Source organism: Aricia agestis, chromosome 9 (genome assembly GCF_905147365.1).
Source record: "Aricia agestis chromosome 9, ilAriAges1.1, whole genome shotgun sequence".
NCBI classification, from domain to species: domain Eukaryota; kingdom Metazoa; phylum Arthropoda; class Insecta; order Lepidoptera; family Lycaenidae; genus Aricia; species Aricia agestis.
Genome location: NC_056414.1, coordinates 3461722 through 3488324, shown reverse-complemented (window position 1 = coordinate 3488324; position 26603 = coordinate 3461722). Strand labels below are relative to the sequence as shown.

Below are 26603 nucleotides of genomic sequence, written 5' to 3'. Positions count from 1 at the left end.
CGCACACAGCCACGCAAACTATCAGTATAGTTACCAGTGTTTCCCTAGATACGCTTAAATCTTATTCTATACTAACATATTATCTTGAAAATTCTATACAACGTTCTTTACTATTATAAGTACATACTAATTTCTAATGGCCTAAAAGTTTGAAACTAACAATATAAAAAACTGAATTCTATTACGCATTATTTTCATTTCGTTGTTTCCATCCTTTTCGCACGTACCATTTTCAGCGTTTTTATTCTAACACCCTTTTCTACTCCCACTTCAAACGGCGGCACAAAAAAATGGGATAGCTCCCATTTTTATTGCCCGTTTGGAGTTGGAGCCTTCATTAGGTTATATAGGCTGGGCGATGCGCGCGCGCAGGCCGTCACTGTGTCAGTGGTCGACGCGAGAAGTGGCCTGCAAGGACCCAACCTTTTTTCTGTGCGTGTGATGTTTTCACTTTCGTCATTTCGGCCAGTATCATTCGACGCCGCTCGCGCTCGGTCGTGCCTCGCCGTGTTGTGCTCACTGTGGATTGTTTGTTTGTATAGTGATGGCTGTGCTGTGTTAATATGTTCGATAGTAATATACTGCTGAATTTCTACAATGAGCTTGCGAGTCGTAGCCTGCAGTTTGCAAGGTAGGTTAGCAGCCTTGTGTCGAATGCTTCGGCCTGTCGCCTTCGCCTCTGCTCGCTGAGAGGTTAATAGGTTCACATTAGATGGTTTGCGAAATCACCTACGCCGAGTTTCGAATGCGCCCGCGCCGCTTTCCACAGGTTTCGCGCGCATTTACCACAGATAATTAAAACGATCTCCTGTCTATTAAAAATGTTGCTTGTATAGGTTCATTAGTAGCATATTTGTTTATAATATAAACAAATATGCTACCAATACATATTATGTATTTTGTTTGTTATGAAATGCGACGTCACTAAGTACATTTTCTTTCAATGCTTCATCATTTTCTTCGAATCTCTTATAATTATTAATTACATATACTTTAACATTAACATTCATCCCATATTTGTTACATATAAATAAAAATGTATTTTAAATTACTGATTTAGGGGAAATTAGAATAAATTAACATAAACACTATCGCTTTCAACCAGCCATGATATATATATTTTATTTATTAGGTCATTGATAAAACGTAATTGAGCGAAATATCATTTATCTATTAAACATTAGGATTTAATTACTTTTTAATGTGTTATGTTTAAACAATTTTTATACTTTTCTGCCTGAAAATGTAATATTAAAAATATTACATTTAACCGCAAGACCTTAAGTAGTTTTTAATATGAAGACAAAGTATAACATTTAAGACATTGTTTTACTAAACCTACTCTCAATAAAAATCTTTAACTAAATCTATGTAATGGGAAACATTTCCATAGTTATCTTGATTAAGAAAATAACGATTTCACCCCTCAAACCTTATACGAAATAAACGGACTAACCGAAGTTTTACAATTTCTTGTCAAAGTGTAAGCGATATGCTAATCAATACCTAAAACAATTGCGTAAATATAACACAAAAAATTATACTATTGTAGTCGATAGACAAGCTTTAAATTATACCCGATACTGTAGTATAGGGTATAGTAATTTAAAGCTTGTATACAAAGAGAGCTTAGATAAAGCTTTAATCAAAATGATGAAAATCATATCAAAATAATATGATTCTAAAATACATTATTTTAATTTTTAGAATAGTATTAATTAAATATTATCATTAGATTTTATAAATGTAATATACTTTTTTAAATGTAATCATTAGTTTTATAGTTAATACATTGAGATTCTACATCTCAAGAGTTTAATATGAGATTTTTTTTTCTTTATACAATATTTATTTTGAATATAGTAAACAGTGAGAACTACTGAAGAGTGAAGTTTTTTCTTTAATAATGACTTATAATCACAATCTTTTTTATCAGTCGCTACTTCAAGCCACCGTTACCTTGGAGGTTTATTTTAATCTTAGATAAATATAGGTATTTATTTTTGGTTAACGATCAAGCGACACAAACATTAATGTATTTTTTAACAACAAATGAAAATTTCATGAAAAACTTAAACTGAAACTATACTTGTTCGTTTTATGTTTACACTGAAACCGATTTATTACTTACCTTGCCATCAAATACATGCATTTGGTTGGTCTTAAAAGATATCTTAACACACAAATTAAAATTAATTGAAACGTAATTAACAAAATATTTTGTTCATTCATTTTATTAAATGGCAAAAACTTTTTTTCTATTTTGAACTAAATTACGAGGGCATAACAAGCCCTTGATCTTTTAGAGAAACCTAACGCAGAACACTAGAATTTTCATTCCCTTCTTACGTACGGTACCTTCTTAAGATAACTCCTTTGAAATAAAAAAAAATAAGATAACTATCTTAAACTTTCGGCATTTACCTTGAAGTGCGCGATATTCAACCTCTTTTAAAATTTTCTTTCGCGAATATGTTTTAATTTTCCAGCTAAGTGTTATTTTCCTCATTTCATTTCACATTTCCTGTTTTTAACCTTTGCTTTATTATCGAAGTTTTTGGTATCCAATAATTAGTATTAACATAATAATATATTATAAATTTACGATTTTAATAAATTATAATCATCATCATCAACAGCAACATAAACTGACTATGTACCTACTCTTTCTCTGTATTACTATTCCGTATACATATCAATTCCATATCTATACATATTATAAAACAAAGTCACTTTTTTCCCTCATGTCCCTTTGTTCCCTTTCATCTTTAAAACTACGCAACGGATTTTGATGACTCTTTCAGTGTTAGATAGCTCATTTATCGAGGAAGGCGATTATCGCGCTAAGACTAATAGGAGCGAAGAAATAGAGGAAAATGTGGAAAAAAACGGGGAAATTTTTTTGAAAGGGCTAACTTGAACGCGCTAATCTCAGGAGCTACTAGTCTGATTTGAAAAATTATTTCAGTGTTAGATAGCCCATTTTTTAAGGAAAGCTATAGGCTATATTTTATCACGCTAATACTAATAGGAGAATGTGAAAAAAACGGAGGAAATTATTTGAAAGGGCTTATCTCGCAAACTACTGGAGCAATTTTAATGTTATTTGGCACAGATAAGAAGTAGATCACGTGAAGGATCATAGGCTATCGATTTTAATAATTTTTTCAGTGGCTATATATTTTATACCCGTGCGACGCCGGGGCGGGTCGCTAGTATCAATATAAATAATAATTTAATTATTATCTGACTTACAAATAAATCATCTTATTGCAATCTTATAAGACCAAAATGATTGACTTGCGCTTCTTCATTACTACGCATTGTATTTAGTCGCTACTTATTTTAAATTTCCGGCTTACAAGACAAAAAAATCATACATAGTAACAACATTTCATTAACATTATGTAATTAATGAAGGAAAAATAACAGACGCGGAGAACACCTGTTAGAATCTTGAATTCGCAACAAAAACTAAATTTTTTCAGAACATGCATAAGATTTTCGCGTGTATATTATAGTTTTTGTGCTTAGACATTATTTCAACACAATGGAAATTTTTAGAAACCAGCTTAAATAACATTCAACCCATGAGGTGAAGGATAATATTTTGATTCTCACACTTTTTTCTGACCTTTTGTTTGCAATCGCTCTTAAAATTATTTAGATTATCTTAGCATTGAATTTCGTGTAAAATCTCACAGCGCTCGAGATTAAACGAAGCAATAAATTTTGTGATACCTTTTTTATCACCTAAATACATTTAAGAAGCAATTAACTTAATATTTATAAAATAATTGCAAATTGTTGCAACGTTTAATCAATTTCATCATCAAAATATCGCATGGGAAATTAATTAAAATGCATAGCACAGATATAATAATATTATGATTTAAACAGTGGAAATCTAAAGAAAATCTACAGATATACTTAATAACGTATTGAAAAGAAATAGGAAACGCAATATTGTAGATGAACAAAGAAATACTGCGGAAAACCATAAATAAAGAGCAGAATCTGATTCAAATCTTATAAGAATGTAAATGGATCACGCAGCTCGATAGCATTTTAGATACATTTATTAACAAATTAACATTAATTAAAACTAAAGGATGTCATGACATACAACAATGAAATAAAAGCCTGCAAAGAGGCAATGATTGTTCATGCCAAGTCCAAAATATAATTCATATCTTAATAAAAATTACAAAAAGTATTTTAAGTAAGTACATAATATTATTATGTTCTGAAGAATAAGCGTATATTTGAGAGAAATCAATATTATGTATCAGGTCCTCAATTCAAAACAAATAAACCAGTTCGCCCAATTAATTTATCTACACGTGTTATAGCTCTAATTATTCGGCCAATTACAAACATCGACTCATTGGTGCATGTGACACATTTTCCTGCTAAACCACTATGTTTACGAAGAATTTTAATCTCTGCTGTCCGAGTTCTGACCACATTTCCTATTATAATAGCTATTATTATATTATCTAGCTAACATTCATTTAGGTGTGGTGGTATAATACGCTCAAACCTGATGAGCATTTTGTGACGACTATCAAATTTGTTTATATAAGTTCAAGCTACAACGCATTAAGAAAAGCGATAATTTTAAAATCATCCAAGTAAAAATATGATACAAAATGTTAAAATCGTTGAAAATTTTAATCCCTGCAAGAAAATTTTACGACCACTAAATCATATTGCCAGCTAAAAATAAAGCTTGTAAATGTAATTCACTTAGCCGTTGACGTTCAAAGAAACTAGGTTTACAACGTTTTAAGCCAAACAGTTCTATCCTAAATGCAAGTGTCGAGTCTGTCGCAATCGGCATTTGCAATGTCGACGCAAATCATTTACAAAACCCGCCGAGATACCGATCGCCGAAAATATGGACTTCTGAATTCCAAACCTTTTCTACCTTTACAGTTCCCGAACCGGTGGTAGGCTGTAGGCACCGTAGGTTCTACGTTCTTCTGACTTTCAAAAAGCGTATTCATGATACCTATTTTGAATAAAAAGATATTTTATTTTATTTATTTATTATTTATACAAGATATATTTGCTTAAAATACGTTATCTCTTTTTCTTTATCTCTTTTCTCTTTTATGTTGGCCTGAGCTAGTTGCCGAACTATGTATTATCCTTTTTTTTTCTTATGTTAGCCTCGGTAAGATGCCAATATCAGATTTTGTGTCTAATTAGAAAATATTTCGTTGGAGTTTTAGTTTATTCACAAAGTTTTCGTTAACCTTGGACGAAATTTCTTGCTCTATATTTGTAAGTCTTTCAAAATTTAGCAGTTGATTGACCTAATTTAAGCCATTTGGTCATAGCAAGCTTCAGTTGTTGGTAGGTCAAATCATTTAAGGAAGACCTTACTAGACATTACAGAAGTCTTTCCCGACACAGTTTCTATTTACTATATTTATCTTTAGACTTACACGTAATATTTGTTGATTAATATTGTTTTATCTTATTGTTACTAACTACGTAATAAATAAATAAAAAATTCACAGTCTAAAAAATGACGAATAGCTTAATTATTCACTTGATATTGATTGACGACGATAAAACTCTCGGAGAAGCTTTGATATATACTTAACGAGTATTCGTGACCATTTTAAAATTCTAGGCAATAAAATTATAGCGATCCCGAAACTGAGCCTAGCAGAACGCCTACAACAAATGAACAAAGTATATCTAAGACAGCGCGTTTTCTTTGTTTCAGTGTTAAATGTTTATTAAAAGTTTCTTCACACGCGCTCCGACATTGAACCGAATTAAAAATGTTATCGAAGAGCTCCGTATATCCGTCAATAGGCGACGGTATTGTGCAACTATCCATAATTAGAAAACCACTAGCCAAACAAATATGAGCGTTAAATTTTATGAATAAAACACAATTTTATTTGTTAGCTTGAGTTAGCGTTAGGAGTTAGAATCGCTTGCACATGAAGTACCGCCAACAAATTACCTTTAAATGTATTTTCGCTACTTGTGGTCATCTATTAACACACTTAACAAGTCCAATTAGGATACATGAGGCATACTGCATTATGACAAAAAACTGCAGTGACATTGAAAGGGAAAAGTATTACTACTACATATACATACGACTACATGTACATATACTACATTTGCTTAAACATGGTTGAAATTTTCTCCACTTTCTGAACATACGTCTTTGTCTTTGAGTTCATGTGTTGGACCAATGACTATTATATTTTAGTCAATGTTATGATCTCCTTGCCTAGACAATTCGGCTACACACATATTATGTATGTAATTTGTTACATTGGACACAGTCCATCAGTTCTTGATATACATACAACGATTTTGAAAGTTCATTCATTTGTTATTGTATTAAATTATAATATTATGTTTTTATCTTATGTTGCAATTATGCAAATAATGGGTTTATATATTTGTTATTTTTCCTCTTCTTAATAAAGGTTTATTTTCCAATTTCCTCCCTGTATTTTTATTACAAATATTTTGTCTAAAAAATTATACTTATTACCCTTTGAATTATCCAAAAATATTTCCTTTTTTGTTAAGCATAAATTTTACTTCCCTAACATAACCCCAAAATATTATTTCTGTGGACAAGTCTTTTCAAATCTTATTTAACAATGTTATCAATTTGTTGAAGTTTCGTAACTAATCCAGGCAGAAGGTCGCGTTAACAATAACCAGCACGTAACATTACAATAATAAATTAAAGAGTTTGTCAAACTTTCGGCCCTTTCTTGTTCCTTGCGGCACAAATTGCTGAAGGACGTTCGATGTGGGTCACTTCGGAAATAGTTTATTGTTATCGGCTAGTGCGCGCGCGCACGCACACAGCTTACATACCCGAACGCATGCACACGCACGCACGCGTATTCAGACGCACGCACACGCGTGTCTCAGCGCACGCTTACGTGTATCTAAGCTCACGCACACCGCGATGGAGGCACACACTCACGCGTAACTTTAGGGTTTACGCATCCTTTATATTACCTGCTCACCTTCGCCTTTAAACCCGTACTTATGGTTTATCTAACGTCTTCCGCTTTCGTGGTAAAAAATTGGTCAGCTTTCCTAAGGTCGTCCACATTATAAATGCCGCAGATTTATATACTACCCGTTAATACGCAGAAAAGGTTAAATTATTAATTATCATTTTGTCGTCGTTAATCTATTTCCCAATGTGATTAATAGAAATTTTCTTGACATTTAATAATATTTATGAAAATTCTTTTTTTTTTTCTAATCAAACACGTTTTGCAACACTTAGTTCTGTTAAATCCGCTTTGTCGCCTCCTCAATTTTTTGATTCATTAACCTCAAAACATTTAAAATTAGCATTAAATTTGCCATAAAACATTGTATAAATCATATTTTGAATAATTTTGCCATTTTCCTTTGCCTCGTCTTTATCGTCAATATCCTCTGTAAATGTAAAGCCTTTAAATGACTCATGCATCATGAACAACTCATGACCTAATCTTCCAGCACTATAAATTATAATAACGAGTAGTATTCAAATATCATCTATATAGAATTATTATTATAACGTATATTTCTACTCAAATATTATCTACTAGCTGGCCCGGCCATATTAAGTATTTCGCTCATATTATTATTTTATTGAAGTGACTTTGATAAGTACTTACTGCACCATGGCAACATCCATCGCTATTCCGTCGCATAAACTATGGTCACCGTCAGTCTCGAGTTCTAATAATTTACTATTATTTATTCAACAAATGTACTTATCAATATAAAAAGTAGCCAGTAGCCGATTCTCAGACCTACTGAATATGTATATAATACATATTTGCCAAAAATCAGTAAAGCCGTTTTGGAGCAGTTGACTTCACGAAAACGCGGTCGAACGGGATAAAAAAGTATCCTATGTCCGTCTTCTGGTTCTAAGCTACTTCTCCACCAATTTTCAGCCAAATCATTTAACACCTTCCTGAGTCATAGCTTATAACTTATAAGTAGTGTAACTAACACCACTTTCTTTTTCTATAGATATTTGAATATCATCTATATTTTATATAGATGATATTCTAATATCATCTATATAAAATAATTATTATAACGTATAACTTTTCGCTAATATAGCAAATAAAGTTAAAGAAGTAAAATAATACTATTTACTCAAAGAGTAGATTGCTTGGTGTCAAGCAATGGTTAACTACAGTTTACAACTCAAAAGTAGTGTAAAAATTTTACTCCTAATTCATATATCATGTTTCCTTATTCGGCTTATTATAAAACCATTGATATTATTACGCTTGTATTTGACGGTTAAAATGTTGTTATGATAATTTTTATAATATCCGACAGTAATAATTAACTTAATTTCTATTTTTCTTATTTATCGCAAATTGTAGCAAAATTTTGTAATAACAGAGAGCAAATAATGAAAATTAAACATATCAGTACCAAAGTTTACTCGCCCAAAAAGCCCGTGGAAACGTTGTACTTATTGTTGTACCAAGTTAAAAACCTCAAGGCTTCTGAACAATGCCCCACACATATAACAAAGACAGCTCACAATAGAGATAACACACTATCAATTTGGTCTAGCACATTCACATACAAATCTGCGTTCACATCCGGACGCTTTGTGTTGCCAGCAACGATTACCTCGAATTAGGGGAAATTGTGGATCTTGCTCAAGCGTTTGATATCATTAATTATGCCTTCAAGCACTCCTTCAAGGTTTCTCAATTATAAAGTAGAGAAAGTTTCTTATGTGATTTCATGTTTTCAGCTAGGTTTAATAATAATAATAATATCTATGGACGCTTCACAGCACGTCAGTCTGGCCCCGTGCTAAGCACCTGTAGCCTGTAGGACTTGTGTTACGGGTACCAGACAACGGAAGTATATTTAATACTTTATACTATACATAATATATTTAAGATTTTTATTATATGATACACATATTTAATACACATCCATGACCCAGGAACTTTGAAAACTTTCTGTTCCGCCGACGGGATTCAAGCCCGCGACCTCCGGCTTGAGCTACCAACAGCCCACCAACTGAGGTTTATGTTAAATTTTTCAATTAAATGTTACATATTATTGTGCCCCTTCTTTATATTCTTCATCTATATGCATTTATGTACTATCAGAGAAATTGGTCCATAGGCAGATGGCGGGCCTATGTAATTTGGTCGCGTTATGTCAAACCCAGCCGACAGATCACGACAGTTAACATTGAATTGACATAATTCGACCAAATGACATAGGTTTGTCAACGCCTATGAAACAATTTCTTCGGTGGTACGTTTGTTTCGTCACTTAACTGAAATTTTCAGAATAGACTTATAAATATTTCTATAACAACCATAAATTGCTTTGAATACTGATTATATTTTACTAAAACAATGTGTTGTGAAAAATGTAAAGCTTTTAGACGCTTGCTTAACCATGTTTTCCTCATTATTATGAGTAACGCTAACAAATATCGCTCAAAATAGAAATAGTTATAACAATAGAGGTATATTGGTCCAAACCATAAAGTTAATATACCTAGCGGAATAGAGAAACAAAGGCCTGAGCAAGAGAAATGTCACTATCAGTAACACTGCGTGGTAAAAAGAGACGTGTGATACACAGCAGCACTCTTTTTTTGACGCCCAGTCGGCACGTGCCGCACGTTGACAATTTAATCTCATAGAATTCATGTTCAATCATGCTTGTGTATACGTACACATATTTTTACACAGATGAAAACCAATTTTGGTTACGTTTGACTTTATGGTCCAAACCACGAGACAAGCTCAAAATGTCATACCAAGTTTGACATAAATTGCTTAGTTTTATGACTTGTTTCGTGGTCTGGACTATCTGGTACTATAGGACGTTGTACAATGTACAGTCATCTCATGTCACTATTTCCCGAAGATAAGCTCGTTAGGTGATGACTCGGCTCATTAAAATAATATAGAGTCACATTTTCTATTGAACAGTAAATCTTGGTTTATTAAATATACTCTACTAGTAAACACAAATTAAGTCATAAACAGGATGTCGAGTTATTGAAAACTTTAAAAGGTATTTTTGCCTTGTGACATAATAATATTTGTTCCTTTTTATAAAAGCAGTACTTGTTTTGCAGTTTATTCATAATCACCTATTTTTTAAGAAACAATTTTTAGCCCCAATTTTATCTCATGTTAAAGTTAACGCCCGAATTACTACCTCTATCGTTTTTCTTATGAATGAAAGAGACATGACGTTTTAACACTAACAGGCGTTGATGAAATTGGGGCTTACTGCCGCACTCAGAGTGGAACATTTATTAGTTAAATGTAATTAATTCAAAATGTTGACATAAGCCCCATACGTTGTCTGTCAAACCCTTCATTAAATTGAAGGTTAATCATAATTAAATGTCTCTGAGTACGGCGGTAAAGTCTTTAAGCTTCTGGTAACTTTTTGCTAATTTTTCTTTCTTTGTCTAACTTATGTAAGGTTTCCGAGTCATTTTGCCGAAGTTTATCTAACTTGTTAGACTTTCCCCTATTATAAGCGATATCGAATTGTCTGAATATGTCAAAAAGGTCAGAAAACGGCGAAAGATGCATATGGGGAAATAGCAGCTCCCACCATTGACATAACTATTTTGATATCAAACACACAATTTACTACAGATAATCTGTGCAAGTGAATTTATGTCAAATACTTGTTATCTTTCACTAACTAGTTCAACATGCTGCCACGAATTTCGTACAATTGTGTTGCGACATCGTTTACGCAATTATAGCCATTGTTGCTCATTCCCAAAAGCGAATTATGCTTGCGCTTTCCTTTTCATATTTGCTAGACAATGCTTATATAAAAACTCTTTTGTAATACCACTTTTATTTACTTTTGATTATGGAATCAAAGTCAAAAGATCAATTCGGTGAGCATCATCGAATTTTCAAATTGGGAAGCATATTGAGATCCTTTTATTTATTTCATATTTTTCTTGAGTTTTAAGTGGCATTTACCTATGTAAATTCTTTTATTTGCACTAAATGTTAATAAGGATTAAGGAGTAAAAACGTATATTGTTATGGAGAACTGATAAATTCTTTTGGAATCCACGCGAGTTCTTGTTTAAATGTTGGCTTTACGACGCGACGCAAAATCCTATGACTCATAGGGTCTTTTGATTAGACGCTTAGTCGCATCCTGTTAAAATAAAAGAAAGGAAACAGAAAATGCTAAATTAGAATGCCAAGGTGTTTTAAAATACTTTTAAATTCACAGACGTTTCCACATTTTATTGCCTCTGGTCGCACGATACATATCTAAACATATCAAAGGCTTCTTTTAAGTTTAAAAGCCAGATTTAGTATTTAATGGGTAGACATAATATGTAAAGCAGTTCTATAGGTTGTATTTTTGTACAGGAGACTGTACAGGAGGCAGATCGTATGTTCCTAGTAATCTCAATCATTAAAGTAACCGAAAAATGTCGGTTGCCTTTGGCGTTAGTGACTCAGTGTCGTTCAACAATGAATGATTCAATAGATCCGTTTTGGTGAAAGAAAAGACAGGTCATCGCTGAATTTAGAGTAGGTACAGCATGATCTATGTGTGAACTGTGAAGTACATGTCCATGGCGCCGCGCCGGCTTTTTATAAATATTCATGCTTGTTTTGTGATTGTATTTTCAATGATAATATTCTATATCTCAATTATGCAGTACTACATTTAAAATGATTAAGCTTAATTTCATTACATTTTTATCATTTACATTTTTTTTTCTTTTCTTTAAGCTTTTTTTTAAGTCCAGCTCTGGAACAAGAGTAATTTTCCCAAAGCGTCCAAATTGCGAAGAATATCGTGGTGTCGTCACAAGACCTCGTCCTCCGTTAAACAATGTTGTGAAAGACGATAACTATCTCGGAATTGCGGAACATCTCTCACTTGTGCAACTGCTCCTAATTAGAGAAATGGGAACAATCACACTTTCCGACCATTTACGTAATTTAAATAAAAATGATTGCATGAGCGCAGGTCAGTAATGGGAATATATTATAAACAGAATAGTTAACAATTATTAAAACTTTTACCTACAATAATTATTATGTATTATATTATCTATCATATTAAACTCTATAAAGTTTTGTATTTGGGGGGAGGAAAATCTATTTAGCTAGATTTTGTGCCTGGGAAGATATAAGCATTTTTATGCAATTTTAAATGTTTTTTTTTTCTGAACTCAAAACAAAGTTTTGTTTTCCGAAATTTTGATTAAAACGACTTTACAGATATAAAGCAGCAATAAACATTAGAATCATTACTAGCATAACTAATATCAGAAGGAAAACTATTCCTTAGTTCGACTGATAATTACATCAATAGTTTAATAAGTCTGTCCCAACGTGGAAGTAACGTTTTCTTCAGACTAGGAAATTTTTTGCCAAGAATAGAAATGGATATCTTAGATTCCGATTAGTCATCAGTGCGAGCAATAATAAAGGAAAAAGGCAATTTTCTCACAAGAACTGATGCAATTCTGATATTATTGTTGCATGTAAATAATTCTCATTGTAAGTTCATGTTTACAATGCGAAAGAAAATCACAATAAAGATACGGAAGTCGCTGGCGTTGATTACAATCCGTGTACACAATCTAAATTTAAAAATTTCGTAATTTAACATTTCACTGCACAGAGAGAGGCTAGTGCAATGGAATAAAATTAAAACGTTGCATTGCAATTAGGTAACAATGGGAAAAAAAAAACAATTTGACTAAAGTTTTTACGTTAAATACATAACATTTTTATTGCCTGACTTCTGAGATTTTTGGTAGAAGTGCATCTTATATTTTCTATTGAACATAACTAGTTTTCCGATTGGTTAAAACTTAAATGTTTGACATTAGCCAATCAAAAGCGCTAGTCACAATCCCAAACCCTCTGAAATGGTAAGAAACATCAAAATCTTAATAACCAATCTTATATCTTTGCGAGCTATTCTTGTATAATATACCTATATAATATATAATTGGAATCTCGGAATCGGCTCCAACGATTTTCATGAAATTTAATATATAGGGGGTTTCGGGGCGATAAATCGATCTAGCTAGGAATCATTTTTAGAAAATGTCATTTTATTCGTGTTTTATCGAATACCGAGCAAAGCTCGCTCAAATAGCTAGTATAATAATAAAACGCAACGTAAATTCTTTTTAATTGTTCATTTGGCATAGTTAGATAAGATGATTTACCAAAAAAACTTCGCCTTTATTCTGATAGAACGAAATTGGGACAAACCACTTGACCACTACCGATTATAAGCATTATTAAATAATAAGTGCTTAATGACTTTGTTTTTCAAGAACTTTCCGTATCATCTGAAACTTGTTTCTTAAAATATTTTTCGCTCATTGCATCGCTTAATAATTTCCTTTTAACAACATGAACTCTAAAGTTAATATAAAATACTTCATTTTTCCCAACATTTTGATGGATATTAAAAATCGGATGTGTGCATAATCCAAAATTGTATTCAGATTCGTTGGTAAATCGTGTTTTATTGCTAAAAACATTATTTTTCTAACCTTGAAACAAAAAGAACAGGTTTCCATATAAGGTACATTTTCTTTAGCACATTATGATCGTGTAACGTCATGTTTTCTAGAGAAAACCTCAACATATTGCGTTTTTCCTATACTTCTTACTAGTCACGTACTGGTGTAAAAATACCTATATTTTCCTCGCTGTGTTTTGCATTACGCAAGAATTAAAAAGTTTTTAATTACTTTTCAGCAATTATTGTTTCTAATCACGAAAATTGTCTTCTAGATCTTCTTTATTTTATGTGCTTAATACTATCGCCGTTTTTATTAATTGTGCTCTATTGTTCTTTCTTAAAGCAAAATGATTGAGCGTTTATTTTACTTTGTTGATTTCGCAATTCCTGACTCTAAAGAGACAAATTATATTAATGTGAGTATTTCTATGATTGACATGAAACGCGGTCCTCAGTTGAATTGCTATTTAGTTGTCATTTATTAATAGCGAATGCCATAATCTATCAAGTCGCGATCACAAGAATGATTTATATTCAACGATTACTACAAAAACTTGTCGATATAAGAACAACAAGAAAATAAATTGCCTTGTATAAAAATTATAACAACAATTAGGAAAATATTTTAAACGGCGGTTTCCATTAATAACTTATTTACTCGAACTATAAGTAAACGTTATTGAATCATTTTGTTTTGTTTTAGAAAATAGAAAAGCTATATTAGTTTAGAGGCCACTGGTTATACAGAGAACGAAAAGTTAACTTTGTGCGACAGATATAGTGAAAGTTATGCCATGAAGGGCGTAGCGTACCTTTCATTTTAGCGTTGTTACCGGAATTATAGGTGGGAAATACTTAAAAGTAACATTCACTCCTTTGCCACTTAGTAAGTAACCGACTTACTAAGAACGGTAATCGACTTCCATAAAACAATTTGTATCTATTGGATATACTTATGTCATATACATAAATTCATCTGTAGTACCAATAAATGAGTAGTGTAGGAATATACAGTGTGTAACAAAAATAAGTGATAATACTTTAGGGTGTGTACGTGTTCCTTGTAGAGAGTTTACTGTGAAAGTCGCAGCGCTGAAACACCATTTTTTTTAGCTTTTGTATGGGCAAGGGCCCGAGCGTCACGAGTTTCCCTATACAAAAGTGAAAAAAAAATTGCTCTTTCAGCGCTGCTACTTTCACAGTGAACTCTCTACAAGGAACACGTACACACCCTTAAGTATTATCACTTATTTTTGTTACACCCTGTAGGGGTACTGAATGTCGAAATAAGAAAAGTGGGCACAAGATTAGGTATCTTGTGCCCACTTTTCTTATTTTAGCCAAAAAAAAAACACTCCATAATGGAAAAAATGGTACAACTTTGATCGCTAAAACAATCCATTGAACTGAAGAGGAATTTACTGAAATAGCCTAAACTATTCAACCTAGATAAAGCCTAGATCTATTAATAGGCACTTTATTATACTAGTACCTGGATGACCGGATATACTATTTTATACTAGTACCTGGATGACCGAGCTTTGCTCGGTATAGCAAACACACATTGACTTCGTGTTACTTAATAACGCCATCTGCTGGTCGTTAAAACAATTAGTTGCTAACAAATTAGTATTATTATTCGCCAATAGATGTCAGGAAGAGTCATATTTTTCAGTTTATCGATTATCGATAAAACACGAATAAAAAGACATTTTCCGAAAATGATTCCTAGCTAGATCGATTTATCGCCCCCGAAACCCCCTATATACTAAATTTGATGTAAAAAGTTGGAGCCGATTCCGAGATTCCAATTATTGCTCGTTTAAAGATATAAGATAATGATAACAGACAAAACAAATTCACCCCTCGTGACGTAATGAACGTAAAAGCGAGGAAATCAAATCGTTACGTGGCCGTTACGTAAGCCTTTCGTACTTTCTCCGTCAGCAAAATTTAGCGTGAACGGTTGCGCAACGTCGAAATGGCAGCGGCTAAATTTCGTCATTTCGACAGAAGATCAACACGACTTATACGGCTTGTGAAACGGAGGTTAGGGAGAGTGGAGATTGTACAGATGGCATTGTGCAAAATTTTGAATGTAGGGTTTATGACGTTGTGCATGTTAATTTCGGTTGTTTTAACGTAGACTATTTAAGAATTTCATTTTGATTTTGATATTGTAAATGTCGTTTTTGTGTTGATTGAATTGGAAAGTCTGTCTTATCTTTTTCCGTTTCATTTTTTTTATCAAATGTTCAGCTACTTCAAAGTTACAAACGTACAACTGAAAGTATACGATTTTTGCAAATTATGAATGCATTTTTATCGTAATTTTTTATTTTTAAAATTAAATGATTTATTATGTCTATAAATAATACCATAATATTTATTTTTAACTTTACAAATTTCTTGATTTCTTAATCTTGTCATTAGCATTTTTAAGTAATTTGGATTTTTAATTACATTCTTTGCTATATTATATAATTACTTGTTAAATTATAATTTCCATGTCAGAACGTGGTATTAAATTTTCAAAATGTCATAGTAAAAAAAATGAATGGAGCTAAATATCAGCAACGACAGAGGTAAAAGCAACTGCACCTAACCACACCACCTATATAAAAGTTATATATTAAATTTTATCTAACACTCGAGTTAGAGTTAGGTAACTTTCTAAAAACTGCTCGAGTGACCTTGAAATAAAGCGTTCTTACAAAACCGCGGGCCATTCGCCGGCCCTAGCTCCCCCACCAGTGCAGTACGGATCTACACACGCCACCACACGTACAGCACGCGCAACACGCATCTGTGTGCGCCACACCCACACACACGCACGACACGTGCTACGCCTGTGTGCGGAGTGCGGGCCTAGACCAGTAGAAAGGAGTAACCTAGTCCGTTCTCACACTATTTTATCTCAATTCTTTGGGGACCTTTACGAAAACTTCGCCGACTCCGCGACGTGAATTCTCAGAGAATGCAACGTTTTATTTATTTTACCTTGACGCTCACTAACTAAACGCGCCTCAAAGATTCTAGTTGTTTTGAAATCTTCACCTTCCGAATATGTGAAATCCTTGAACGGCTATGTGGGTCACGACCAGGTCCCGACTTCCAATGTGTCTCGGAATCGGTTATTACTTATTAGCATTGAGAAGTGTGGTATAGGTGTTGCGCAATATGTTGACTTTCATCCTGAAGGTCAAGTACCATCCTATTTCAAAACAGACCTTGACGAGTCTGGTTCACCTCGAATATTTTGTTGAGTAAACGAAAACTATTGCTATTTAAATATTATAACAAAAGTAGTTCGAAGGTGTGACTTTATAAACCATTTCGAGGCAGAATTCTTAAAATCGGACTCAAGGTTAACAGTTTACGTCGTGAGAAATGCCTGTATGTCTGAACATAATTTTCTGCAGCGACTCGGGAGATATTCAAATGACTCTCGACAATCAAATCCGACCTTTTCTTAGACACGTTCTTTATAAATAGTCATCTAAGTACTGTGATCGTAAAATGTCGAACACGAACTCGATTTTGATACTACACAGAATTGCGAAAATCGGTGCCAAAGCACATTCACTGCAGGCAATGGCCATAGGTAAGAAAATAAAAAAAATTTAACAGTTTACGACAAAACATGGCTTAAAAGTTAAAAGCCAAACCTTTCCACATTACAAATCAACGATTAACTGAAACAACAAAGTCAGAACAAATATGTATTAATAGATGCAATGAGACATATTGATTTACAATTTTACTGTCCACTCGAGACATTGACTGACAAAATAGTCTCGATTCGTTCAAATAAATTATAGGCAAGTACAGTTGTTTACCGTGTCGGTTAGCAAGTATCTGGCACAAGGGATCAATCGTCAATCAAACGCAAGGTAAGAGTTGTAACTGTGGAAGCTATTTTAGCATCATCGAAGGTAAAACTCATTCGCGCTTTCAGCCCGAGACTCTCTCGCAAGGGTACGGTGCCATTTATAAATACGTTTGTCAGTTGCCAGCGCTCTGTTTGGACATAGCTCATCTAACGTTTGGAATAAACGGAATCAGATGTACATTTGAATACAATTCAGATGTGGTATGTCGTGTGGTACTCGCTACTGGTAATGCAGCAGCTGTCAGTCACGGGGCATTGTTCGCCTGCGAACTGCCAGCCTGACTTATGTTAGACGACACGCCCTTACATTTTAGTCTAATACAACAATAAACTTTGCCATTCGTTTTGCATATCTCCACATGTCATTGTACCGGCCGTTCGAACCGCGCATTGTCCGCTGACCATTTTCGACTAATATCATTCCTGTTTCGTACCGTAGACAAGCGAAGCCATTAATTTTAATTCATCAATTCAAACGAAGGTTACAAACATTGCACAACTCGAGATCTAAGAGTTCGTGTCGTAGAGAGCGATTCGGATGATGACGAACGAAATTCGGACAATTCCTTGTTTTGCTACGCGGTAACGATAACCTTATCGCTTTCGAAGCGCAATTCCATACGGGCCACAATAGTAAACAAGTGTAACGTCGCATAAAGAGGCGCGATGCCGGAAACGGAGCTAATCGTTTCATCTAAACAATAGTGTCGATGATGCACTTGCAGATTGCTAAATTGACCGTGGCTCTCATGAATGAGTCGAGGAGTTCGCATTACATAATCATATGTGTGGTGCGGCGCGGTGGCACTAAACATTTCGTCCGAAGGCCGGCGCACAAAGCGTGTGCGGAGTATCGCTCGCCACGCGCGCCTCGCGATTTCCTGTTTGACAACTATCGACTTACATCACTATCGTTTTCTGTACATTGCGCGCTGTTAGAAGCACAAGGGGTCTCGTTGCTAGGTACTCGGCTCCCGCTTTTCGAGCGCTTAGGTTTAGCTCCGAATAGTTTATCATCGCAGATTTCGACATCGACAGGCGTGAAACGAAAATATCAATCGGAGCGGGCGTTTCAATTAGATCGATCATTTCAGTCATGTAAATGGAGCATGAATACGTCGTGATCGGTCGTGTTATGGGATATTCTGCGATTGTGGCTAATGGGGCCGTTTGACAGCTAACCTCGAAATCTAAACGCATCGGGGCATGCTGAGAGCTAACCTGGATACTGGACAGTTTAATTGTTCAATAAATCCGAAGTAACATTTATCGGTTGTTGCATTATGCTGCAATGTCCTAAACGTGCTCCATATGCTGTTTCGTTCCCTTCGTTGATATAAAGTACACGTGTATTTTTTTATTTCGAGTATGTCATGTTTTTTTATCTATTTTATTAAACATGAGAACAATTAAATTCTAGTGTTTCTATTTTAACATTCGTATGATATTTCATCTCAATAAAACATATTTTCTTTCCCATCATTATTTTTTTACATTCTTTCCAAGATATTAAAAGAACATTTTAATATTCGTAATAAATAGCATAGTATACCTATTCTGCTTTCTTCTCTTTCAACGTAACATTAGCACCTAAGAATTTACGAGTACTTAACTAAATCGCATTGACATTTGTGTTGGTTGTAAATATCATTGCTAAATTGAGATAAACGATGCTGGATTAATTTCAACATCCGTTTATGCAAGATTCCAATAAAAATAACTTTACTCCATCCTATATGATTTTTTTATTTATTAGGATAACGTGCTCGATGACCTTCACATCGATAATGTTTCAGACACAACACGATATTTAAGTCTCGAGCCTTTTGACATTTTGGAAAAAGTTTTTACAGCTTCTTTTAAATTGTTTTCATGGGACTCAGACAGTCTTATTCCTCTACTTTCTAACACCGCTGTCATTGCGACACCATCATTAAATAACGCTTATTTACCAATGCTTACACTGTTTACATTAATTGTAACGAATGCATTTATTTTACAATAATTTAGCAACGCGCAGGGAAAGTGGAAATTTTTCTCAATCCTACGCTCCAGTAGGTTGGCTACTTCAGTTTACAACACCGGCGTTTCGTAAACTGGTTTTCGACGTTCAACTGTCTACATTTACTTATTGTTTCCTGCGACAATTAACTGTCATCTAGCTTGTGAAACTGAGCTATTGCTAACCGACCTACCTTTGTCCCATTGCAAGGTTTGAAGGAAGGTTTACGATCACTTAATTTCAGTATTTTCAAGCTTAATGTAATAAAAATTAAACTCGAAGTAGGTAGAATGATGAATGAAGTGTGTGGTATAAAATATTTTCAAGGAATGGAGAAATTGCGCTATTTTGTAACCGGCAATAAATTCTCCAGGCAGAAAATATGCACATACTCGTGACTAACTTCCTAACAATGGTTGTAGAAATGTGCCACGCAAACAATGCAGTGCGAAAGCCAGGTCCAGTGGAATGCCAGACGCGTGCCAGATATGCCACACCAGACCTAACCCTTCGATACCCGGATGGCTTGATTTATTGAGGCTGTAACATTGATTTGCCTGTATGTAAATCATTGCAATTAACTGCAATTATACGGTGCATTTATTTACTAGCTAGTGTTGCGACACTTATCGACAATTCTGTTAAATGAAAATTATTCATTGTATTTTATTAAGTACTAAACTGATTTTACATTTTGTTTACAAAAGTTAATAAAAGTATGTTTTCTTTAGAATAACAGTTACAAACAAAATTTAATTGAAAATCTCTCGATTGGTTATTTTAGGAATGAAGTTATGATCATTATAGCAGCTATGGCAATCATTTTATTTTCCAAGAGAATTTTGATATGACCCAATTAAAGTCACATTCTGCAAAACGAAGATTATTAAAGTCAAATAAAAACGTCGATTAATTGAATCGAAAAAATCTTACTCAATAGGTTAAGTTGGCAATTTCCTCCGAATGTAGGACAACCTGAATGTACTAAAAAATTCGAATAAATTCGTGTAAACATCGATATATTATTATGTCTCGCGGCTCGCCTAACCGATACATTTTTTACCAATTAGCAAAAAGCCTCGATAAAAAATCTCATCCCTAGCATTGGCTCCCCTTTTACAGTGACAGCGATCATAAAAAACCATTAATGGAGAGTTATGCGAATGTATGGACAGAGTACGAGTTGACTATTATAGGAGTAGGTTTTAATTAATGTATTGGTTATGTAACCGGCGTGTCTTTAGCGTTCTAACCTTGGTTCACTTGATTGAGATATTTCTACTCGTTATTTCCTGATTATTTATAATTTTTGTTACATTATGTATTATTTTAATTTTGTTTATTGATAAGCGTGTTTTATTGCTTTTATATTTTTATTATTAGTTTTGGTTTCAATCCTTCGATCGCGGATTCTTGGAAATCTATTGTTGTCGCGGTCGCCGGTGTCCTTATGGGGGTTGAGAGGTTTGTTTTTATGAATATTATATTATAGTATCTTTGTTATTTCGATTTAAAAGCTACCTACACATTGCAACTGGCAGTAAAATTTATTAACAAATTGTGGCACTAAAAACACATCCGGGTAAAATGCACAGTGAAAGTGCAGTGAAGAAAGTCTAACAATTGACTAAAAATATGACACTCACATGGGCAAAAGTAAACTTTCTTCTGGAGAAAGCAATATTGAGTAATTTTTTTAAGAAATTAAAAATTGTTGGTCCTATATCTAAGACTCCAACAAATAATATCATAATTTGTGCTCGTAATAATAATTATTATATTATAGGGTTCTCTAATCTGCTTTAAATAAGATTAAATTAGAATCAGAAAGGTTTTCTGTTAACAATTATTGTTTAGCTAGTACCAATTAGACACATTGAGGTTCTAAAATATTGAACGTCGGATAGTGTTTAATATAAGAAATATTAAACAATTAAATAAACAATTTAATCAATATTTTATTGAACGACGAAAAGTGTTTATTATTTCTTAACACTTTTTGCCGAGCTCTTTTACCAACGGAGCGCCATCTGTTGTTTAATCGTGGAAGTTGCAAGCTTAGCGCCATCTATTAGCATATGAAGGTACAAACATAATCATTTCACAATTTTCCGATAGATGGCATTAATACTAAGCAAGCGCTTTCCAATGTTGCAACAAAATATGAAATTGGCGCTACTTCGAGATAAAACAAAAACTTTCAAATATGCTTGGCAACTCGGTTCAAGTACAAGCATTTTGTATTCGTTTCGTGTGGTTTCACACGAACAATGGCGGGCGAGCCTGACGCGCATCGCTGCGCCTGCGACGACCTGAAAATACGTATACAGCCAGATGAAACTTGTTAAATCTTTCACGACCACTCCAACCAGATTCGAATGATGTCATAACCTTCACAGCACATTGTCAACTTTGAATGTACAATAATAAATAGTAAGGACATTTTAAAATGCATACAAGCGGAAAATATGTACATAAAATTAAGTGTTAAAAATCTATCTTAAAATCTAATTATACCTGTAGAATTATTTATATTTTTCTCTTCATTTTGAGTTATGTTCATTTAGGTACTGATTTTTAATCAAACAAAGACACTAAAGACATCACCAACGTCGTTAATATTCTGAAGCTCAATAGCTCTATTTGGTAATGATGCTAAACAACTTACAACACGTTAAAACACTCTTACCGAGCAATTACAAAACCGTGACAAAACCGCCTGATATACGCGAGAACACTCTCAAACCTTGCTTCTAGTCTGAACTAAATACGTTTGTGTAAAACCACACAATAGGATTTCAGACAATGCTTCTAAACTGTTGCTAAATATCCGTAAAATGCAAAAGAAACGTTGATCGTCTTTTAAATGCTCTTGCGTCGCTAAATTTTATTGGGCCAAGGTCGATAGTTTTCTACACTTGTTTGATGGTCAGAGATCGCTTTACCTACTTCATTTACATTCATCTCACCTTTCGACCTTTTTATTTGATTAGGAAATTGATTTGAATCGCCATTGTGATCCAAATGATAGCTAGCGATGATATCTATTGCACAGTTCGGTGATTTTGACCTTCAATCTTTTCGTCTGATATTAATTGGGACTGATGAACCGATAATGTGGCGAACCTCAATTTTATCTGATTTCACTTATTTATAGGTTTCTTTCGTGCACGCTTTAGCTCACGAAACCCAGTTTGCCCATTCTAATTGATGTATGCAGGAAGAGGCACGCTATAATGCGGATCTTAATACTTATGTAACACTAGATTTCATGTAACTTTCGATTTGTTTTGAAGCTCTTATTTTTGTTGTTTGCTTTAAAAGTAATGTCATTACTTTATTTACGATCTCCCCTGATTCTTTTGAGCCACGTTTATCTGGAGTGCCTTCAAAGATTTATTCTTCTTTTGCAGTGCTGGAATGATGGGTGAGGGTCTACTAACACTGACCTACGGCAAACACCACGCCTGCATCCTGAACGAGGTGGGCGCGGCGTGGAGGGGAGCCAGGTACTCAGACTTGGTGCTGGTCTGCGATGATGCCGTCCCGCTGGCTGCACACAGAATCGTTATGGCTGCGGCTAGTCCGTTAATTCGGTAAGTATATTATCCAAATTCCAAATATTCTCTCATGGGATTAAAAAAAATCGAACTACTAACGCTTAAAGATGAAATTTAAAAAGGCAATATAAATACTAAGCGATAATAAAAACAAAGAACTAAATGAACAAAAAATCAAATTCAATCTTCTTTTTTTTTCGTTACTATTCTTTAAAACTTTAAATACAGTATTTATCTTAATATAATGAATTACTATAGTAATTAATATATTATTATTTGTGTTTTCAGTAAAATCCTCGATGACACACCAACAATAGAGAACCCCGTCACTATTCACATGTCAGGCATCAACAGCACTCTCATGAAACATCTCCTCGTATTCCTATACAGTGGACAAGCGTATATTGAGGTATGTATACAATTTCAATAAATCAATATAGACTAAAATATAAATAATTTAAAAAATATCTTGGATTTTTAATATACTTACGATTTAGTGAAATTCAGGGCACAAAAGATTAACATATAAATATATTACTATTTCAGTCTGGGGAGATAGATGATATGCAAGAATTGTTTGAGCTGCTGGAAATCAAATCAGACGTATGGAAATCAACAAAGGAACGCCGGCAAGCTGAAGAAATAAACAGATCGTGTGACAGATTAAAAGGCAAAAATCTCAAAACAGACATAAACAGTAATGAAAGCAGTAAACATGATGCACCATCAGGATCATCACATTCAGAAAGTGAAAGGGTCACACCTGGTGCCAGTTACAGTAAAGATAAAGAACGTAATGATTCAGAATCGTTAAGTATAAAGAAGGAAAGTATGTCTACGAGTAGTAATGATGAAAGAGAAGAAGATGACCAGGATTCAGAAAAAAGGGACGAAAGTGGGAGAGTAAAGTCACGCAGACGGAGTTCATCTAACCCTGTTAATTTATCAGTTACTAGAACTTCAGAAAACAATAGCAGTGAACATGACGATTCGCAAGATATTGTGGTCGAACCAGTACCAGCAAAGGTAATCCATCTTTTTCTAGTAAAAAATCTCTAGTAATTAATATATTATTATTTGTGAAAATATATTATATTTTCACTTATGTTTTCCATTTAATATTTACGTAAATTATTTTATTTTTCATTATTTTTCTTCATTTATCTTAATTTTTTACAGAATATTGACAGACGACGGTCAACATCATCAAGTCAAGACGATCCACCACAAGAAACCGTGTACAGAAGACAACTGCTAAACGACCGGCTGGGCAGAGGAATTGAAAGAGCCAAGAGAAAGTCACATTATTTAGAACCGCCAGAATTGGATTTACGAACTGTTAAATTAGAAGACTATGGAGGTCTCAAACCACCTGATAGTGAGTTTATGGCTCTTGTCCAGACGTCTCCAGAAAATTACGTAGTAACTCCACACAGAAAACGACGACCAGGTTTTCATAATTCACCGTCACAAAATCCACCTTTTGTAGCATTCCCGCCTAGTTACCTAGAAGAAATGGCACATTTGCGATACGCGCAAGCACCAGGAGTAGCGGCCAGTGCAGTTGCCAGGCTGGGTGCTCTACACCAACTCAGTGCATCTGCACCTCCGTATCTGCCGGAAAGAAGCACCACCCCGCCTATAGCTGGACACGATGATGCACTCAAGTACCGACCACCGAGCGCTGGATCATGGGGACCTTGGCTTTGTCAACCGCAAATGGGAGGAGATGATACCCCAACAACGGAACACGAACAAGGATCGAGTAAACAGGCCCCAGTCCGAGAATACCGTTGCGAGTACTGTGGAAAACAATTTGGAATGTCATGGAATCTCAAAACGCACCTTCGAGTTCATACAGGAGAAAAACCTTTCGCGTGTCGTCTTTGCGTCGCTATGTTCAAACAAAAGGCACATTTGCTAAAGCATCTATGTTCTGTGCATCGAAACGTTATATCGTCCAGCGAAAATGACGGCAGGACCAACACGCCAGGAAGATTCAACTGCTGTTTCTGTCAGCTAACGTTTGAAGCGTTACCGGAATTAATAAGACATCTCTCTGGACCGCACAACAGCCTCTTACTCAGTAAAAACTTACATGATTGACAACCATTGTCATGACGCGGGTAGATGCGTCCCCTTGGACTTTGGAAATTCTTTCGACCGATCGGTCGAGTTCAATTGTGATATGTGTTAAAATATAATAACTAGAATAAGTATTTAGGATAAGTGTCACACTATCGCGGAGCGATACTCATAGCGAATCATTTGCAGAGCATGTTAATGCGATTGTGAATATAATTTATAATTACAATCACTTTGCCGATGGGTCCAAAACGTTATAATTTGTTTAAAAATTATAGTTAGGGACCAAAACCTTCCGACATAGTATTTATTTAAAAGATGTATTTCATAGCATAAATATTATTTAAATGCCACCGACACATTAAAACTTAAGCATAGAAAATAGATGTGTTTGTCGAAGAAAAGTTGCGAAGAAGGTACAGATTAATTAGTAAAAGCGTCACGCAAGCTACCTCCTAATTAAAATCAGTGTTTCGTCAATACAGACGACGCGGTTTTCTTTTATTGACCATTTTATAAATAGTAATTAGACCAACTTTATCAAAATATTTGAGGTCAATCGTCTCTAGTCAGAATTGGATTTTAGCACAAATCATTGCGTTGTTCATTCACTGTGAATGATATTTTTATTATTTTTTATAAATTTTTATATTGATATACTACAAACATGTCTAGTGCTTTCAATAAGGTTTTTTTATATGCCTCTACTCTTCTATTATTATTATTATTATTATTATTGATTCAAGTTCAAAATTTATTTCGCACTTTTTCTCTTATTCAAAAATTCTGACTCTGTGTTTCGCAGCTTTTCAAGGACATAAAAATCTCAAATTTAGCTTATGTAACTTACGTAACTTTAATAATAAATGTGTTCGTAATATTAATATAAACTATGCCCTAAATATCATTTCGCGTGTGCCGAATTTTCCAATGTGGATGAACACCAAAGATTTGTAATTGATGTTGTTTTGGTGTACCTATACAATTAAGAAAAATTCTTGGGACCTGAAATGATTTTGATGTGTTATACATATTGTAGGTATCGATTAAATAATCTCATAACATTGCAAATACTTTCTAATTTAAAAATGCGTCAATCTTATTTCTTTTTATTCCTTGTTAAGTATTATTTTAAATCTTTGTCACCGTAAGTTTCCTTTGATTGTCCGGATTCTTGGAGCAAATTTCTATTGTGGCCAGTTTTTTCAGTGTTATTTTAGTTACTGTGTTCGTCTTGCGTTTGTTTCTTGTTCTTAACGCGCTATAGCTTGGCTGAAGGGTGATTCGTCTTTGTAATTCGAAACCAAAAGTAACCTTATTTGGTATGATTTTCGATTAAGTATTAATATTTTGTTGCTAATGATCAAATTTTAATTTCTAAGTAACCTCTCAACTCAAAAAACTAAAGTTACCAGAAAATTGTTCAAAACTTAGATTTAGAAGTCGAATTTCGTTACCTGTCGTTATACCTGATTTTTGTTTTATTTTTGGAGTTTTGTTTTTATTACGTATT

General features: G+C 33.9%; 1 protein-coding gene across 1 annotated transcript; it reads left to right on the top strand.

Moving 5' to 3' along the window:
- The first annotated feature begins 361 nt into the window (after positions 1–361).
- Positions 362–25793, top strand: LOC121730433 (transcription factor Ken). Its single transcript, XM_042119460.1, has 5 exons — positions 362–631; positions 22859–23041; positions 23294–23414; positions 23552–24031; positions 24185–25793. The coding sequence occupies exons 1-5, from the start codon at positions 564–566 to the stop codon at positions 25109–25111; spliced, it is 1779 nt and encodes a 592-aa protein (XP_041975394.1). The 5' UTR covers positions 362–563; the 3' UTR covers positions 25112–25793.
- Positions 25794–26603: the final 810 nt, after the last annotated feature.